The sequence below is a fragment of the Barbatula barbatula genome, assembly GCF_947034865.1.
Source record: "Barbatula barbatula genome assembly, chromosome: 14".
Lineage (NCBI taxonomy): Eukaryota > Metazoa > Chordata > Actinopteri > Cypriniformes > Nemacheilidae > Barbatula > Barbatula barbatula.
The window spans coordinates 16,577,588-16,598,249 of NC_136777.1; the positions used below are offsets into that span (position 1 = coordinate 16,577,588).

The following is a 20,662-nucleotide window of genomic DNA, read 5'->3' on the forward strand; positions in this document are numbered from 1 at the left end:
GAGAGAGAGAGAGAGCGAAAATACAAGGGTCAGGGTTGTATTGATTTTCTGGGGTGTTTGAAGTGGGCCTGCCATTGTGTGCACTGCACATATATAAATTCTTGTTTTTCTTTCTGAAAGTATTTTTCCAACTTAAAATGTTATGTGGATCTTTCGACCATTTAATTACAAAAGATTTAGTAAATTCATTTGTAGACCACATCGGTCACACTGAATGCTGTTTATGTGTCAAGTATTCAGCAAGGATGCGGTAAAAAATGATGTGTTTTCGACACCATGCCTTTGCGTTATTTCACAGTACTCATGACATTCAATTTAGACCGCAAGCTTATATTCTACTCGGGTAGAATATCATTTTTTTCACCGGCTGGACACACGTAAACATATTGTGTAAACAAAAATACACGTGTTACATATTTTTACATTACACATTGTAGAGAAAACACACATTGAGACGTACAGTCAATCGCTTACAGCTACAACAGACCGCAGTGAAGAAATTGTCAACGGTAATGTTAATGGTTATGGGGAAAAGTGAATCGTATATAATTGAGGAAGAGATGAATTATTCAGCTTGTGACCAGGGGACGTTTAATGAAACGAACTGCTGAAGTCTAATTTCATTTGGTTTTAAAATGTGCAGTGACCGATGTTCACAGCTGTTTTTGAGGCAGCTGTTTTTTATCAGCTCCTTTAGCAAAGCAGTCATACATGTCTTTAACCGTTTTCCCTTTCTACAACAATTCACAGTAACAAAAGAAAATCCTGTAAAAAAACAAATCTTTTTTTACGGTTTTGACCGTATTTTCAAAGATGAAAAAATCTTGTAAAAAAACGGGGTTGCATAAATATGTAAAATGACATATCCCCCTGTTTTTCTTGTAAATTTGAGGTATTTTTCTGTAATTACACTGTAAAATGTAATTTTTCTTTTTTTATTACAGAAAAAGACCTCAAATTTACAAGAAAAACGGGGAGATATGTCATTTTACAGCGTTGAGTCTACGTTATTTTTCAAAAGAAATTCAATTATAAAATTCTTAATTGCTACATTAACTATGTTCACTTCATTATGCATTTATTGTACTTTCAATTCACTATATTTGTACAGTCAGGGATGCTGCTCTCATAGCATTTGAGTGCTTTGTAAGATGAATGCAAAATCATCCGTCCGTTTGGTGTGAATAGTGTGTTTTTTTTGCCGTCTGTCTCTCAACTTGCAGTTGTCATAAATCTCTGTTATTAAACAGAACAGTCTGAATCTGCAGCAGATGTCTTGTCAGTACGCATCAATCACTCATAACGGGATTTGCATTTCCAGATGCTTTGTTTCATGATTAAAAACATATATATGACTTCACGCATTGTGAAACCATTTGTGAATAAATCAGATTTTTTTGCCAATGAAATCACAACAGTGGCGTCTGGAAATGAGTGATGCAAAAAAACAAAAGTACTACGCAAGCATCATGTCACTGGTGTGATGTACTGTATGTGTTATTAATTTCACTTGTGACGGGTTCAGATGGTTAAGAGGTGCTGGAGTTGTTCGAGGGGTTTATATTTTGCTGTCAAATCCATTCCGTTCATTTCATTACAGTGTGGGCGGATGCTATCTGTGGATTAGTTGAATGTGTAGTACTGGTTATTTGTGGATAGAGAAGAGCTCTTCACAATGATTCTGGTTAACTGTGACCAGCCAGTGTTGTGGGTGTCTCGCTGTAGGTGAATATGAATTTGTGATATTATCTTGGGTATACAGAAAGCTGTACTGTTAGCACCTTTCAATTTCACTACCGTATATCTCCCTGCAGAAAGAAGCAGAAGCGAAACATTGCAATAAATTGGTCCACACAGGGTGATAAAGCACCACTGACTTGAAACCAAATCGAATGCAGAAAAACTCAATCTGCCTGCAAGACTGCAATGTAGTGCTACGTCTGTAAATGCTAAAGTTCATGCAGCGTGACAATATTGTCACAATATTGAAAATCATCTTTTTATCGAGTGGCCATATTGAGCGTTGCATTGACTGATCTATAGAAATGACTGGATTGCTCATGACGTCGTTACCCTGAAGCTATTGCGCCGCCATGTTGCTATGCCCAAATGTTCACATTTGAATGAGAAAACAGTAAATTGCCAGTCCCCTTTTTTATATCGAAAGTGTCACAGTACATTCTTACAAGGCAAATGTCTTAAGCTTGTAAAGAGTGAGTTACGTTCATTTATCAGATCAGCAGACTCACGAGACACCTCAACATATGATACATTAGCTTCTGTTCTATTCTGAAATCTGAATAAAGTTGAATATTATTTAAGTCATGAAGCTTTATTGCTGAACATTTACACATTACAACAGTGTGCACACTCACATTCTATACATTGATTTCTATACGTCGCTATTCTGCCCAAAATAAACATTAACATGGAAAAATGCATCAAAGAAAACAATTCATTTAAACACACATGTGAACTTAAAACCTATCGTGCGCCTAATAAGCTAAACCGGTTATTTTAGATCGTCATTTTGACTGTAAGTCAATTGCGCTCTCTGTCGGTTGGGCATACCAAGATGGCGGCTCAATCGCTTCCGGGGGGTTCACCTCCTGCCGTTGGTTTAGCGTTCTAGGCGCAATCCGGTCATTTATATAGCTCAGTGGTTGCATTCCTCAAGACCAGAAGTGAAGAGAGGTCGTTTTTCGAATACGGAGGGAGGTTAATATTTCTGATTAAAGAATATAAGTGTAAATGTGTAAAATTGAAATAAAAATTAAAAATGATGTTGTGCACGGATACATAATTGATAATAAATACTGCAACTCTGTGTAATAATGTGATTCCAGAGTCATAATATTACAGTACATTTAACTGTTAGATGTGATATTCATGGAAGACTGACACTCAATGGATATGAAATAACATTTAAACAACTTTACTGAGTGTGTAGAGAATTAAACAGGAATGGATTTAGACCGAGTCGGCAATGTGATTATGCTTTCAATGCTTTATCTTAACTCCACACAAATAGAGTGAAACCTCTAAGGACATTTTGGACATATTACAAATCAGTCTTTTGTAAAATAATTGTCTATAATGTATTATTATGAAGAAGATGTGAACGTGGCTTACATTGTGAGGGTGTGTGTGTCTGCTGTGGATAGTTGGAATAATTTATCATTAACACAATGACCAAAAGAAATCAATGTGACAGTATTTGTGTGTGTGTGTGTACTCTCAGAAGACCAAAATCTGTCTGGGGGGCTGTTTATTTTAATGATGGCATAACCATCTCATGTCTCTTTATGGTCATGATGATGATCAGCAAGGAAAAGGGGTGACGGTTTTATGTTGCGTGAGAGAAAGCCAGATGGTCATGGTTGCAGTAATTCTCTGAAACACTGCGGCGGCGTTTGATTAACTCTACACACTCAAACATGTGTGACCAATTGTGTAAAGATGCTTTAAAGCAATGCGTTTTTGTGCTACATGTTAACCACAGAAATCTCACATCCTCTGCAGAAATCCTCACATGCATGCACGTGGACAGCGTGAGAAATGCGTTTTGCTGCGCTCTTTCAGCGCAGTGCAGGGGAAGACGGGTCGTCGTCGCATATCAAACAGGGAAACACTGGCATGAAGAGGGAGGGGATACCGGGTTAGCCGCGAGGAGAGAGAGAGAAAGAGAGAGAGAGAGAGAGGGGTAACCCTGCTCTCCACGCCAGGGATTCCTCCACTGCAGTAATCAGCTCTTTCTGCAGTCTAATAGCAGGAATCCCGTTGCACACTCACACACACACGTCTTCAACATCAGTTACCTCACATTCGGGTTTACAGAAGACGTGTTATTGCGTACAGAAAGGAGGAACTGATATAAAATGGATCAGAATCTTACAGTGATTTTCAGAGTTGTATTGTTTTTAAAGGCAACATGAAATGGCGTTCGCAAACCCATTTTACTCCATTAATCTGATGTATGGCGCAGTGGAACAGGACATCCTGTGTGCAAAAAAAAATTGAATTGAGTAGATCTTGAATACTGGGTGGTATACAATATAGGGCTTTAAGTCATGATAGACCTTTTTCAAGCAAAGAAGCTCTTGCAGTGGTAGAACGATTTGTTTGTAAGAGATAACAAAGACAGTTTACTGTATTGTTTAAAAATTGTGCAATGATAAATGTTGCATGTTGTGACCAAATGTGTAGTGAGCAACACAATTTCATGGCATTTCGTAAGTATTGTACAAGGTGAATTCATATCGGTGTATCACGATACCAACAAGCTCTGTGTATTGTTTCATGATATGAAATCTGTTTAATCTTTTTGGTTGAGCTCTCAACACAGTATCACCTGTGTGAACATGCACTGTTTCACTATTGTTTTTAATTTTGTGCTTTTAGAAGCTAAGAAGCTATCTTTTTAGAATTTAGTTGTAGTTTTCTTTTAAATTTGCTTTGTGAAAAATCAGTTCACTGCTCGATTTAATTTTTTTATTAATTGACATATAAAAGGTTTTATTAAACATTACAAATGATGAATACTTTAAGAATTTACGGTAATGTTATTTTTAATGTTTTGGAAATGTTTTTTTTTACACTTTGTTTAAAATATTATGAATATTTTTGCACTTTAGTGCTATCTTCTTTTACCCCAGTGACAGTTAGGTTTGGGCCTAATTTCTGCTTTCATATAATATTCATACATTTTGGTACAATTGTGACGACCCAGAGTCTCCTCTTCCTGATTCAATTGGTGCTGATTGTGGGAGTCCCTGATTGGTTTCCTTATGCTAATTGACAAATTGGTTAGAGTATATGAGAGTGTGATGCGTTATTGAATAGAGGCACTCTCTGGAGAAGTACTCTTCTGGTGTGTCTCTTACCTATGTTTTTCTTACACATGTAGCGTCAATTTTGTTATAGTTGCTTGTTGTGTTTCTTTGTTTTCCCATGTCCCTAGACTTCTGTTTGTTATGTTTTTTTGTTGTTGTTATTATTATTTGTGGCAAATGTTAAATCAATAAATTATATTGATTGAACACTCTGGTTGATCTCTCTTTCATGTTACGATTTGAAATGAGCTGGTCGTAACACAATTCACATGTATCGTGTATGATTTCATACAAAACCACCTCATGAATTCGATAAGTTTTCCTGTGAGAAACAGTTGTTGTTAACCATGATCAATTTATGTTGAATTGTCATAGAATGATAATAGTAAATCATGAATTCATGCTCATTTTGTCTACGTTTTCTCTCTTACTTCTTTCTTTTCGATCTGAATGTTATTGATTCTGCAGTTGATGTGCTATTGACTGTAGCCCTGTGTTTAGTTTGGGTATCTGCTGGTGTGAGAATGCGTTTGTGCCGGGCGGCCAGGAGGGGTTTTCTGCTCCCCGGACATTCACCACATTGAACGCAGAACACTGTATTCAGGACATACACGATGCATGAACGCGGGTCTGTTTATTTAATCCAACACAAGCTGTTCTTGTTAGCGACCAACACATGAGACATTGATTCCTTGTATAATGCAGATTCAATGTGCGTTTGTGTCTGTGCCAGCTGAGCAATGGTTTTATTTATTTCCAGAGCTGACGGTTTAAACTGATTGAGGACGTGATGCTAGTCTTTAGTGCTGCTGAGCCCAAAAGAACTGTGTGTGTGTTTTGCCGGTTATTATTGTAATGCCTATTACTGCAGCATCTGATCATGGCTCTAATTTAATCTCTCTCTGTTCTTTACTTCATGCTGTCTAACTGTTATGGGCATATTATAAAATCACATGCAATGCTGTGTAAGGTTATTTTGGTTTACTAAAACAATGAAAATGTTTCTGTTCATTGAAATCAAATCAAATATAGACCTAAAAATTATTGATATGATGATATGAGATATTCTCATGTCTGTCTGTGTGAGGCACTTTATGTCAGTATAAAGGTTCTCATATCTCCAGACAATTTCTTACGGCATACGGTTCATGTCCGGCGTCTTTTACCGCTCCATCCATCAGTTTCACGTGATCTCCAAAACCAACGTTCTATCCACCGTTTTTATAACTTTCCTCACCCAAATGGAGTGAACAAACAAACAGCTGAATTTCACAAACGCAGTGCTCTCTCTCTCTTGCTCCAACTGGTTAATGTGTGCGCATGCTCTTTTTCCTCAATCATGCTTTGTTGTGAGAAATGTCCAATAAGGGACAAAGAAAAGTTGTTACGAAACAGATTTTCATGTTCGAAAAAAACATTCAGAAACCTGTACGAGCACTGTTACACGTGTATCGAGCCCAGAAATACTACGTCATACGTCCAACTCGTTTTTTGACAAGTTGACCATGTCAAGCATGAGAAGACGGTACATTTAACAATGTAAAGAATTCAGAATGCACAAAACACCGCTGCACACTGCCTTTAACCCAAAAGGGATTGTAGTGTGGTAGCAACTCCTCAACAATTCTAAAGAAAACAAACCTTGTGGATACAAACCCGTGTTTCATACCTTGAATTACTGTCATGGCAAACCTTTCGACTGGTTAACAATCCAGTACTACAATTTAGCAGCGCCAGATTCAACTGTACACCCCAGGTGACGAACAACATCTCTGTGATGCTATCACTTTATTTCATCTCAATAAAGGCCACTAAGTCACCAGATTTAAGTAGGCTTTTCTGCTTGACTCCTATATTTGTCTTTCTTCCTATTGGTAGTCATTGCATCACTTCTCATTTGCATAAAGTTGAACTCGTTGTACTTTGTCACACCGCCAGCTGTTGCTGTCGTTCATTTTCTCATATTGCCACCTATGATTAAAAAGGAAAGACAGATGCAAATCTTGTTTGTCAGATTCCATCAATATTTGCTTTGAAGTGTTAATTTAAGAAACTATTACACATTGAATGAGCAATATGATAAATATCTCTAACTCTTTCCCCGCCAATGACGAGTTATCTGGCCAATTAAGAGACGATGCTTGCATGTCGAGATTTTACGGCAATCTGTGTTCCCACTATTATGCAGTAGGGGGCGCTGTTATGTACCATTTAAACAGAACGCCATATGTGGATCCAAAAGCAGTAAATGTGTATCATCCTAAATCTTAAAAATGCTGGCATGGAATGAGTTAATAGATATTTGCAGGCTACCGCAAAAGCGGCAACTAGTTTTTTAGATGTTTGAGACTTTTTGTAACATTCATGAACTGTACATACTGTCTCAATCTGAGACTTTGTGCTAAACTAAACCCTGCCAATGACAAGATTTTGTCTCATTGTTTCACTGTTAAACAGTAGGGGGTGCTGTGACACATCTTCTAAAAGAGTACAGCATGTATGAATTTCAAAACAACCAAATGCTCATCATCGTTTTGCATCCAATCTGGACCACTTTTTGGTATTTTTGAACAAACCTGCCTGCATTTTAAAGCATATTTTTTGTTTTGTTATTTTATTTGATAAATTGCACGTACATAGTTTCATAGAAAGTGTTCAAAAATGTATTCTTAAAACATTCGTGGGGAAACACAGTTCAAACTCGCCGTATTTGTGTGTTTGTGTAAAGCCGCATTTGTATTTTTGGGTAAAGCCATGAAATGAGATTACCCTGCAGTGCCCTCGACAGCATTTTCAGCTGTATTAATGAAATCAGACATCTCCCTCCATGGAGGAATCGACTAATTATCTCTTCATTACTAATGAATGACACTCCTCGTCTAAAATCTGCACTTTATCGGCAATCTAACAACTGAAGCGACCTCACAATCGCCCCTCAGGCTCGACCCACTCACTCATTAAAAACTTCACACATCCTTACTGCCATGTCACTCGTCCTTGCGTGTTGCCGATTTACACATTGAACGTGGACATCTTGTAGTGTTAGACTGACATTCGACCATCACACAACGTTTAAAATGACATTTAAAGTTCATAGGTTCATATTTTAGGTTTGTGAGACTCTTTGCATGTACGACTCATAACATAATCATTATTGATTTCCTTGTGTTTCGCATCCAAGTATCAGGGACGCGATGAGTCATTCATCTGCTTGCAGGCGGATCAGATCCATAACTTTACTCAGATGTTTAGAGACAGTAAATAGTACAAGTAGTAATTTAACAGATGCTTTCAGCCGAAGCCATTTAAAAAACACTTATTGCCTGAGACATCCACCTGGAGCAACCTTGAGGTTAAGTGCACAGTGCTGTTAGCTGCTCATCCCAACCCAGATCTTTACCTCTCACTGTACGCCACAAGTGTACTGGTGTGACCCAGCTCGAGTAAATGTTTCATATTTTCAGACTGCTGTCAGGTTTGTGAAACAGCGTGTGCAGGCGTTAGCATGTGAATATGCGACGGGTGGGCGGATGCTCTATTTCAGACCAAAATGAGGCGGCTTGTGAACATGTTGTCAGAAGTTCACCACAACAGCAGGTGCACGCTAAAACGGCGACGCTGCACGTCTCTGGACATTCCACACGACCTCAGCTCGACACATGGCGTGTTCGTAATGTTGCGTAAGGCAAACCTCCCTTGAATTCCCATGCTCTCAATATAGAAACACCACTCATTTGTGCCGTCATCCTCTCTCGAGCCGGTTTCTTTCTCTTCATCTCTCGGTCTGTGGTCAGAATCCTCTCCAGAGGCACTGTGGAAAATGTGAAGCATTTTCCCTGAATTCAAAACATGTGGTTCTCGTCTGGCCGCCTTTCACTAGAGAAACGCCCAACGTGGAGCTGGAGAGGACGTTCCATCGGGTTACAGTACTCGCGTTCTTCTGTCACACTCTCATTTGCATACTGTTGTGTTGTTTACATTTTTGGTGCAAATACTGTATGTGCTTGCTGGAAATAACATCTTATCCAGCTTTGCTGGTCTGGGGTCTAATAAAGATGATGTTCATTATGAATTTGCGAAACTACTCTTAAACTGAAAGAGCAGACCTGACTTACTATGCAAAGATATCGCCTAGTTCCAATAAAGCAGTAATCCTAGCAAAGAATACGCTCGACATTTTTAACAACCAATGTGTGATTTCATTCACCCGGCGGAATGAAGCTCAGCCACTCGCTCACCATTTTATTGCTGTCGATGCCAAATAGAAGTGGATATGTTGGTCAATCGCTTCAGAGTTCCCATGATGCACCTCAGTCTGTGTGTAGTCTGTGTACACAGACAAAAGAACACACAGTATTTCTCGCTATGGCCAAAACAATTATTGAAGATCAAATGCAAAGTTGTGTGGAATGCTTTCAAACCTCAGTCATTGCAAACAGACAAGCCTGAGCAAACAGTGCATGTCTCCTATCTCTGAACCGAGTATATTGCGTAAGCAGTGTGGTCGACTTCGATGTTTGTGTAGTGCTGTAGTCTTAAGCAAAACAAATGACCCCTCTCTCTCTCTCTCTCTCTCTCTCTCTCTCTCTCTCTCTCTCTTGGTATAGGGCTGGAGAGGCTCTCCATCATGGCAGGGTCAAAGACCACTCTGTTCACCCGCTGCTACAGAAGGTGAGTGCTCATGTGTACTCGCTGTTTACTTAAACATATGCAAATGCGTGTCAGGTTTTTGCATCCCTCAGACTATAAAACTGAGCAATGACCTCGAACTCTTTTCAGCAGCCTCGGTTTTGGAAGTATTTACATTTACGCATTTGGCAGATGATTTTATTCAAAGTCATTCACAGTGCATTGTATAATATGGTTCAAATCCTTTAGTTGGTTCATCTGTCGCAGCGGGAGCAGGAGGTGATGCAACTAGCAAATACTCCACAGGCTAGAGCGTCTTCGATTTGCTTTATGGGCTGAGGAAAACCACAGCCTTTATATTGTGACACGGCTATAATGTGCGTACCAGAGGGTCCCCAAAACTGAGACCCACTCACTTAGTGCATGCTGTCCGATATAAAAATACTGTAATTGGATCAACCATGAAAAGCTTTTGCAGTGGGGACTGAATCCTGCATTCACACCATCTTAAGTGAATTTTTCAATATTAATAAGTGCATGTATATACTGAATGTCATGACTGGCCATGAGCAAAAATAGCAACGCACAGTATGCAAGAGCTACGGACAGTATGCAAGCCTCATGGGGCAGCATGTGCAAGCCCAGCAGATGCCATTAAGATGAATGGGAATGCTAATATTATAGACGCTCTAGAATGCATCGCATTGCATTATGGGTAGGGATGCACGATACCATTCTTTAAAGACCGAGGACGAGTACCGATCTTTTCTTCCTGGTACTCGCCAATACCTGTAAAAATGGAATAGCTTCATGGTTACAAACAACTCAAATACAATTGATGGTGCTTCTCACGAAATTTAAAAGCAAATTTTTGTCAGTTCTGTCACATGAGGTTTCGGTCTTTGGTATCGGATGCATTTTAATGACTACCGATACCGATGCTGGCATCCCTAATTATGGGTAATTTAGTTCTGTTGCTTCTAGCCAAGGGCTGTGGAATAGATCACAGTGGTGTCTAAATGGAGGGGTGGTTGACCTCTGTGCATTGAGGAGAAAATGATACTCGGATACTTCGGATGGGCAGAGAGAGAGAGAGAGAGAGACAGACAGAGAATATATGCAACTGCAGAGAGTGATTTACTTCACTGTAGATTTTAATAGCTGTTTCATTATGATAGTTTGATCACACTGGGTTGCAGAGGAAGTAAGAGAGGAAATTTGTCTTGGAAACAATAAAGGACAAGAAGATTTGGGAGGAGAATGGAGATGGATGATAATGGGGACCCTCTGGTACGCATGTCCTTTATTGTCCCACCGTGCAACCGAGTGGCCAGTAATATAGAAACTCTCAGTATCAGTGTGTGATGTGCTGTTGTGTACATGACCTTCTCAAGACCCACACATCTCCAGAAACGACTAGTGCTTTAAAGTAATAAAATGTAAGATCATTTTGTCATGATTTATGATCATGGCCTTCTCTCCCAATTAAATTCTGCACAAAAGTGGACACGCCGTGGCTTTGTGGCACTATTAGAACATTGCTTTGATTGTGTTAATGGCCACATCCATCCATCCAGACACAGCAACATTAGCTTTACTAATGGCGTGTGAGGTGGGACTACCTGCTGGTCTGACCATTTCTTATCTACATTAAAGCTACAGTGTACAAGGACCAAAACTCTTATTTACACTTGTCTATTGCATTGTCTTACTGTATATTACTGAATATGAAACCGTTATGAAATCATTATTTCCATTACGGACAAGCAGTTCAGAATGTGGTGGTCTATAAAACAAACCCCTAATGTTTGTGTCCACCCTGCTCAGCAAATGAGCTGAAAGCAGAATAAACTGGTTTGCCGGTCTCTAGCCAGGCTGGTCTATTTGTTGGTGTTGAAGTGGTTTTGTGCATGGATATGGCACGGTGATGGCTTAAAGATGCCAAATAACACTCTTACAGACTGTAATAACAATACTGCCCCCTGCAGGCCAAATATACATGACAGGTGTCTTTGCAGTGAGTTAACCACTGATTTGACAGTTCTTGCAGGCAGAACGAGGACTTCTGGGAAACTTTGTTACTTGTTGGAATTGTAGTTTATTGTCACTGGACAGTTAAGCTGCTCGTGTTTAGACCGGCCCTGGATGCAGTAGCTCAGCGTTGATAACAGGACCGTGGGATGTGGCTACATGTGATGGCTGTTTGCTGGGCTTTCTTCACAGATGTTACAGTGGTGTATCAGAACGGCTTGCCGGTGGTCTCAGTACGCCTGCCGTCCCGACGAGAGCGCTGCCAGTTCACCCTCAAACCCCTGTCTGACACGGTGGGTTTTTTTCTTCAGCAGCTGCAGGCAGAAGACAGAGGCATCGATAGAGTCGCCATCTACTCCACAGGTAAACTAATACAACCCCTCTCTCACACACGGTCTTTATGAATTTCTTTTCGCAGGACATTTACATGCAAAATACTGATAATCATAAATATGATCTGCTTTAAGATTACAGACTGGTTTAGGATTATCAATACATTTTAACATGATTGGTGTTTGTTGATGTTTATTGGGATTTGGTGATGTTTGTTGGTGTTTGTTAAAGGGATAGTTCATCCAAAAAGGAAAATTTTGTCATCATTTACTCACGCTCTTGTAATTTCATACCTGTATAAATGAAAGATATTTGGAAGAATGTTAGTCATTTTCAGCTCCATGACATCATTGACTACCATTGTAGTCAGAATTGAATGGTAGTCAAAGGTGCCCGAGAACTCTTTGTTTTCCTAAATTCTTCATAATATCTCATTATGTGTTTAACAGAACAACAAAATACAATATGTTTTTGCTACTATGCTAGTGGACGATGTCCCAGAACTAAAAAATTGCTAACATTCTTTCAAATATATTTCTCTGTGTTCATTGGAACAAAGACATTTATACAGGTTTGAAACAAGTAAATAATTATATATTTTTCATTTTTGGATGTACAATCCCTTTAATGTTTGTTGGCATTTGTTTGCATTGTTGGATCAGTGTGAATTCGCCCTTACTGTCTTATTCATATCTTGTGCACGTACTGAATGTCATTAAAGGCATTTACATGAAAGGCAAGAGCAGGGAAATATGGACAATCTGAGGTCAGTCAGATTTTGCCTTAATTGTTTTTGACCTTTTCTTGATAAAAAACAGAGCTTAAGACATTTACACAATGACCTTATAAATAATTGGCTCATTAAAGAAAAAGTTCCCCTGCAAATATTCTCAGTTATTGACTAACCCTCGTCTCATTCTAACCCCACGTTGTTTTTACAAGTTTTGTTTTATTTTGTGAAACAAAATGAGTTCGGCTTCCACCAAGAAAACAACAAACAAAACTGTATAGAAGTAATCCATATGCACAACATTTCATTTTTCAAACGGATAAAACAGCTGTGTTTGGGGAACAAATCAGATTGGACATTAAATGTGATATTAAAGCCGTTATCCACTGATTTCGCAGTCACACCAGGTTTAATGGACATCAGATGTGTCTTTGGTTTTCGTGCTACATCACCAATCGAGAATAAGAAAGTTTGAAAAATCATTGGTGTTGTGAACTATTCCCTGATGCACAGTTCTTGTGTGTGGTTCATATAAAGCCACTTATTTGTTGGCAGCTGTAGTTGAACGATTAAAGCTATCAAATATTGTATTTAATACACAAATCACACACTGTGAAGCAGACTGGTTTGTGCATACTGCATATCTGTTCTTTCCTGTCAGATGTGAGTGGTTCTGTGCTGTTTTTACTACACTTTGTTTCACCTCGGATAGGAAAATGCTTCAGTTTTTGTTGGTGGGCACACTAGTAATGTGCAAGAAACCTTTATGCGATAAGCATGTAGATTGACGCTCTTTTCACTGAAAGGATTGCTGTTTAAAGGATTGCATCTCCCATCTTGGGCCTATTTGTCATATATATCTTGTTCTCTCTCTCTCTCTCTCTCTCTCTCTCTCTCTCTCTCTCTCTCTATAGATGGAGCAAGGATAGCGTCATCTACAGGAGTTGATATTTTACTTTTGGACAACTTTAAGCTAGTCATTAATGACACATCGTACGAAGTGCAGCCGCCCAGAAGAGGTGAGTTTGGCCAGTTGCATTATGCGTCATTACGTGCAGGACATTGTGATTTTAATATTCCGCTGGTGTCCGTCACAGATCTGCTCCCGCACGAGGATTCGGATCGACTGAACGATGTCAAGTTCTTAGTGCAGCAGCTATTCACCACTCTGCGTATAGAAGAACATCAGCTGAACAAAGAGAGAGAGCTGATTGGACGACTGGAGGACCTTAACTCTCAGCTCCGCCCATTGGAGAAGGTGCCCTTTGCTTACATTGGGATAATGTTGTTTATTCAATGGTACTTTTGTGTCAAATCTTTTTGCGGGGGGACCCAAGGTATTCAACAATATTTAATGGCCCCCCTCCCAATGTTGCATGAGTTGTGAGCTTTATATGCACGGTGATGTGTAACGTCACTGCCCAAGGAAGTAGTCGCGTTTAGCAACTTGTTAGCAACCGCAGTTTTAAGACACTATAAGGCTTTAAAAAATCAAGAGCGGTTTAAAATTGGTGTTTTATGTCATAGAAGAAAACATGAAAATGTTTGGAGGCTTATTTCAGGCGATTTACCAAAATACCCATTCAAGAGTTTGGAGCGATGGAACCAGAAGGCCTAAAATGCTAACTTGGGGGTTTGCACACAAAAATACGTCATCTCAGCGGCTCCTTACTATTCAATATCATGTTTTCGGTTTTCAATGTGTTGTCCTAAATTTGATTCACATAATGTTTATTCTGGGCTTAAAACATTTTGAAGACGTTTTCTAAATGTTGGTAACATAGTTGACAAAAATGTCATATCTCTCTGATAGAGATGAAAAAGATTACATGAAGGTTAAGTGCCTCCTTTCACTGACCATTTACTGAAAAAGACCATTTACTGACTTCATTTTCAGGAGATTCGGGTCCTATTTGCACCCATTCGTGCAAAGTGTCTCATCAGCATTTAATACAATGATCATTTCAGTAATAGTGGACAATCGTCTATTAGAGCTGTGAGAAGATAATGAATACGGTCTCTTTAACATCAATAATGAATTCCTGCGTATTATCTGATCACAATGAGCATCTAATAGAGCAGATGTGTGTAGAGAGATAAGCAATGTTCTAATATCGACTCCATGTGATCTTACCATGAATTTCAGCGTATTATATAACTGCACCCGAGCTGTGAAATATCATGATTACAAGGATGTTTATTGATAATCTCTTCACCAGGTTAAAGAAGAGTTGTGTAAGAAAGCAGAACGCAGGACCACGTGGGTCCTCTGGGGTGGGATGGCCTACATGGCCACACAGTTTGGCATTCTGGCACGTCTGACCTGGTGGGAGTACTCATGGGATATCATGGAGCCCGTGACATATTTCATCACCTATGGCACAGCCATGGCCATGTACGCCTACTTTGTGCTGACACGTCAGGTGACTTTACACTTTTTATCTCTGTTGAGTTGAGTGAAGTTTCGTTAGGTCCCAGTGAATTGCAGACGTTATAGAACGGAAAGATATCTCTCTGACCTCTGCGGTTGTCCCATCACACAGGAATATCTTTACCCAGACGCCAGAGACAGACAGTATCTGCTGTTCTTTCATAAGGGTGCGAAGAGAACACGCTTTGATATTGAGAAGTACAACAAACTGAAGGATACCATTGCTGAGGTAAGCTTGCTCATAAACACGTTCATACTAAACTCTCTTAAAGGAAAGGTTCACCCAAAAATGAAAAAAAGTCATACTGGTCAGTTCTAGACTGGCCTGTGGAATAAGAAACAAATGTACAGTACGTTTTGTGTATATTTTAGCACACATTCTTGTGTCTTACACTAACCATCTGCAATCTGTTTTGACCTGGTGCTGTCTTTCCTCGTATACTGTATACATATGTAACATTTCTCTTTCCTATGCTACTTATGTTATATATGTTATAGATGGCAAAATGTTTAGAAAAACCCTTATTAGTCTGCAGCTAAAGCTTTGCTGTCATACTGCAAAAGTCAGTAAACCGTGAACGATTTTCATTTAATGTGACGTGTGTATACAGTACATCATGGACATTTGCACGGATGAGAAAAAGATCAAGAAAGAAGTCCACCTGACTTTTACGCCACATTAACAGTTCTAAAGACACGTCAATGCTTGTCAACAGGTGTTTATATAGATTAAATATATTAGGAATACAGTACAAGCTTGGTGTTTTTCAGTATTCAGAATTTGAAATCGGGATACATTTGCCTGAGAAGTGAAATGAGCGAAGATATTAAGCCTTGTTTTCCAGAGAAGTTTTACGGCTAAAACAAGGAAAGATATCTGGCAACAGAGTAAGAAAAAACTTGAATGAAATACCTAATAAAGAGGTTTCTTTCCCCTATTTAAACACCTGCAAACATGGACTTGCTTATTTACTTCAGAAAACTAGTTTTGCTTCCTTAGTAAATGAATGTTGATTGAAGAATTCATCGTATTTTTTCATGTTTTTGTGTTAAAACATATAAGAAACGTGACCAAGAATGAGTTTGCAGTTGTGCAGACGGCTTCGATGTTCCTGCAGCCCTGGGTCATTGTGCACTTTTATTAAATGGAAAAGAACATGGAGAACGTGGTTTAAAAAGTCTTTGGATGAGTTAATCATGCTTGTTCTTTTCTTGCTGTTCTCCCTCAGACGGAGTTGGATCTAAAGCGTCTACGGGACCCGCTGCAGATGAATCTCCCCATCCAGCAAGTCGATGCCAGCAAGGACTGACGACAACGTGAAGCTCTCGCTCCGCTCACCTTGATTTCATTATCTCCCTCCTCGCCATTTCTTTTTTTTCTTCTGTTTTAAATTCTGCCACCTTTGTGTAAAAAGCATCCACATGGAGCTTTGGAGTTTTATATTATCGTTTTGATTGTTTTCTCTCGTATCTTTAATTTGCCGAGTCTATGCAGAGGAGAAGGGGGTACCATTAAATGAAAGAAAAACGACATCCCTGACAGAATGCTGATGACTTGTGCTGGCTAGTCAGAGTGCATTTATAACGCTACAGGACCGCAGGGAGACACGCAGCTTCCAGCAGAAAGCTGGGACATCGACGGTACATTGCTCGAGACAATGACAACCTCCACGTCTTGCATGACTCTGAGGTCTACCAACCATCTGTCCTTGAACAGTTTTTCCACATTGGAGTACTTCTCATATTCCTGGTTTTGCAGAAGAGATTTTTGGATGCATTGCTCTTTTCCAGCTCGGGAAAGATGTGTTTACCATCGAACCAGTCCTGTTACGGCTGAGACGCCACGTCAACACCTGCACCTAACAGCCTAAGCTAAACCCGTCCTGACTTCCCTTCTCGCTTTCTGTAAGGACCTGTTAAAGCTGAAGACAGATCTAACAGCTGAAATATCACTGTGTGTTCTCTTATTCCAAATAGTAAAAAAAGAATCAAAGAAATGTTGGCACTTTTAATTTTTGAAGCCATATTATGTTTGATATTACGATGATGAAACGTAATGTTTTTTTTGGTTAGGTTTTAGTCATATCACCCAACATTTCACCTGCAATGTCCTGCTATTTTTATTCCTCAAGTGAAGCTCAAACGGTCACATGTACACACACACACACACACATCATTAGTTTACATTGTTAAGAGACGCACATGAATGTGAATGCTTTGCAAATGTGCAAAGGTTTGTTTCATGAGATTCCTTTTTCACTTTTTAATCCATATCAAGCTAAATGTATCGAGGGAACAAAATTGCTTATCAATGTTATTTCACTTAACTAAAATTCAAACTTTAAAAAACGTTTCTGTTCATTGAAATCAAGTAAAATGTTGACATAAAAATGATTGGAAAAACTTCAACCAAATGAAAAAATTGAAATGTTGCCTCAAAAGTAAACTGAAATAAGCATTCAAATTAAAACAAAAATCAAAAATAAAAATGAATTGATCTTATATGGCAACTTAAAAGATAAACAAATAAATGATAAAAAGCGTATACCAAAATTGCACAAACTTGAACTAAAATTAACATAATAAAAGCTCATTGAACATTTGAAAACAACTCAAATCAAAACTATAATAACTCTGCTGCACGAACATTTATCCTGAGTTGAGTTTATTTTTTGTTTCATTGATTTCTTTTGGCATAAACATCTCAGAATGATATTTGCTATATGCTTAGTAAGAAAAACAATTGTCTGAAAACGAATCTAAGGATTATACACAAGTAACCTTCCTTTCCATAGTTACTTTGTTTTCCAGTAAAACATCTTGAAGTTTTTTTTCTCTGCTGATGGTCTTTCAAACTTCATCGATGACATTTTCCCTCAGTGCCTGACATCATCTGTGTGCTTTCAGGGCTCATCTGATCAAACACTTGTTTATCGATCCAATGCAAAAGTCACTGTGTACAATTTGAATCCTTTTTTAATTCATTTTAAATCCGTTTCCATCGATGGTGTGGCGTTTTCAGCTGCATATATCTGCCTCAATATGCCAAGAGTCTTTTGGACCATGCCGAGAACGTGTAATATATTAGACCCTAGATTTAGCGTGTGTTTTGCACACTTTGTGGCATGCTATAGAGAGAGATTGTCGCATCCTTTGTCTGTATGTGGTGTTCTTAGAGCAGAAAGGCCTTTGCAGCATCATTTTCAACATGATTTGTTAACCGTTTCACGTCATCTTCAGTCCAGTTGTTTGTGATGTTGTATATAAGTAACACTTATATACAGTATGAGAGGTCTTTCTTTTGTTTCAAGAGAAACGGTCACCTTCCATTCAGAGTGATGTGAAATGTACCCTTGTTCTCTGAGCAAAATGATCAAGAATCTCATTATTCCCTTCACATTGAGGCCTACTGGCCTTTTTGACCATTGAAAGTCACATTAACATTTCAGCTTAGTCTCTACGGGCAGATGAGTTGAAAAAAGTGAAAGCGCTTGGCTGAACAATGTATAAGGACCTTAATGGAACGATGCAATCTAAATCCTATCGTCCTACTGAAAACCTACTGATTTACTGATTCTGCATGTCTGACTGAATGCGTTGAGATGAATGTAATGTGTTGAACACCTCTCAAAAGAGCCCTCGACTCACTTCACACTGCAAGGCTTTATAATGGCCATGATTTGAGAGAGAACATGACCCAGCAGCTTTGGAGTAGAGATGTTGCTTGATCTGAGTTTGTCTGATTAAACTAATGAATACATTGCATGGACACATGTATGAATGTGGTGTTGCCAAATGTCCAGGATCAATATCTGTTGTTGGTCCTGGAACAGCTTTCCTAAACCTTAAAATCTGATCAGAATGTTGTTCTAAAATCAGATTGAATAATCTGAATATTGTCTCTAAAATCTGATTGGATGATCTGAAATCTGATTGGATGATCTGAATGTTGTTCTTAACTTTTATTGGATGATCTGAAATCTGATTGGATGATCTGAAATCTGATTGGATGATCTGAATGTTGTTCTTAACTTTTATTGGATGATCTGAAATCTGATTGGATGATCTGAAATCTGATTGGATGATCTGAATGTTGTTCTTAATTTTTATTGGATGATCTGAAATCTGATTGGATGATCGGATTCTGATTGGATGGTCTGATTCTTATTGGATGATCTGAAATCTGATTGGATGATCTGAAATCTTATTGGATGATCTGATTCTGATTGAATGATCTGAATGTTGTTCCAGGACCCTTAAAGATGTTACTCCAGTAACAACTCTTCATTTGAAAAACAATCATTATACCATAAACCTTCGGTGCAAAGCCTCTTTTTTAACATTGACAAAGTACAGATGCTCATGAATTCTATGTTCATGAATCGTTTAATAGCAGCCCAGTACAACATGTTCTCACAAATCAATGAATCACTTTTCATAAATTCACACACTCAGAAATGTTAGTGCAGGGCACTGCAGTTTCAAAAACCCACCCATTAAACACATTCAATATCTTGATACCTGTTTCTTTCTCAGGTCTTGGGCCTGATCATTATACGATGAGTTTTTCTTATAGTTCATTTTGAGGGTTTTCTGTTTGTTCAGGGGTTTTATAATACTATATCAAATATATGGGACTTATTCTAAAGCGGGTGTTGCATGAATGTATGTTTACATGGGGAAATTATATAAAACGACTCAAAAAAGCAAAGATTATTATGAATGCTGATTGCAGAGGAATGAAATCATCAAGAGTTTAATTTTGCTCTTCGTTCCCAATCCTCCACGACCCGGCGGCTCTCACCCGCTGCTGAATGGTCATGGATATAAGCTGCATAGTTTAAGTGATTCTGTGCTCTCAGTCTCATCTCTCAATACTGCCACTCGATGACTCGTGTCTGGTCAAGAGAGCTGCAGTGAAGATGCCTTTATTCTCAACCCTGAGATGAGACCGAGAGCATGAAACGGCATCATTGCTCCGCCCATTTTCCTGTCTTTCTTTATTCATCATTATACTCCCACACTGATTGCCTTTCAGATATGTATATTAAAGTTTATCATGTGCACTTAAAATGAAAATGATATTTCGGGGGGAAAGGAAATAAGAGTGATGTTGAATGGAAAACATTAAACATTTTTTCTTTATTCATATTCTTTGTTGATTGTGCATTTTTTCAATGCCATCGGATGCTGTAATGTTAGAAAGACTTTAAAATCCTGTATCATTTATGAAATGTGAATAAAAGAGAAATGTAATTCAATTATCAATAAATACTTATCCAGTTTTGGAAATGGTTGTCAATTCAATCATTTAGTATTATCATTATTATTATTATTACAGCATGCACATAGAAAGTTGAATTCTTCAATGTATAAATTCAAATATGTTTATTATAAATTAAATTAGCATCATAATATTTAAAATAATTAGAGAATGTTTTAGTCTTGAGTGTGTCCCCCTTTTACTTGCTTTAATGAAATCAAAACACCATCAATCTCACAAATGTGCTAAGGGAATTTCGATCTTTCTTAGATACTTTCTTTTATTCATAAACTTTCCTTCTAGATGTGCCTCAGACTTCTGTATGTAGTTGTGTATATTGTGATTTTTATTGAGCTCAACTTATGTTTACTCCCTCAATAGTGATGATCATAACAGCCTTGACCTGCTCATCT

The 20,662-nt window shown here is 38.5% G+C and overlaps 1 protein-coding gene across 1 annotated transcript in view; it reads left to right on the plus strand.

Moving 5' to 3' along the window:
• mcu (mitochondrial calcium uniporter) overlaps window positions 1-20,135 on the plus strand; it is a 55,466-nt gene extending 35,331 nt beyond the window's left edge. The window contains exons 3-9 of the mRNA XM_079473657.1: window positions 9,440-9,503; window positions 11,685-11,855; window positions 13,470-13,574; window positions 13,653-13,813; window positions 14,775-14,978; window positions 15,099-15,215; window positions 16,216-20,135. Coding sequence (XP_079329783.1) covers window positions 9,440-9,503; window positions 11,685-11,855; window positions 13,470-13,574; window positions 13,653-13,813; window positions 14,775-14,978; window positions 15,099-15,215; window positions 16,216-16,296 — 903 coding nt within the window. The 3' untranslated portion in view covers window positions 16,297-20,135. The remainder of the gene's footprint in view (window positions 1-9,439; window positions 9,504-11,684; window positions 11,856-13,469; window positions 13,575-13,652; window positions 13,814-14,774; window positions 14,979-15,098; window positions 15,216-16,215) is intronic.
• The last annotated feature ends 527 nt before the right edge of the window (window positions 20,136-20,662 follow it).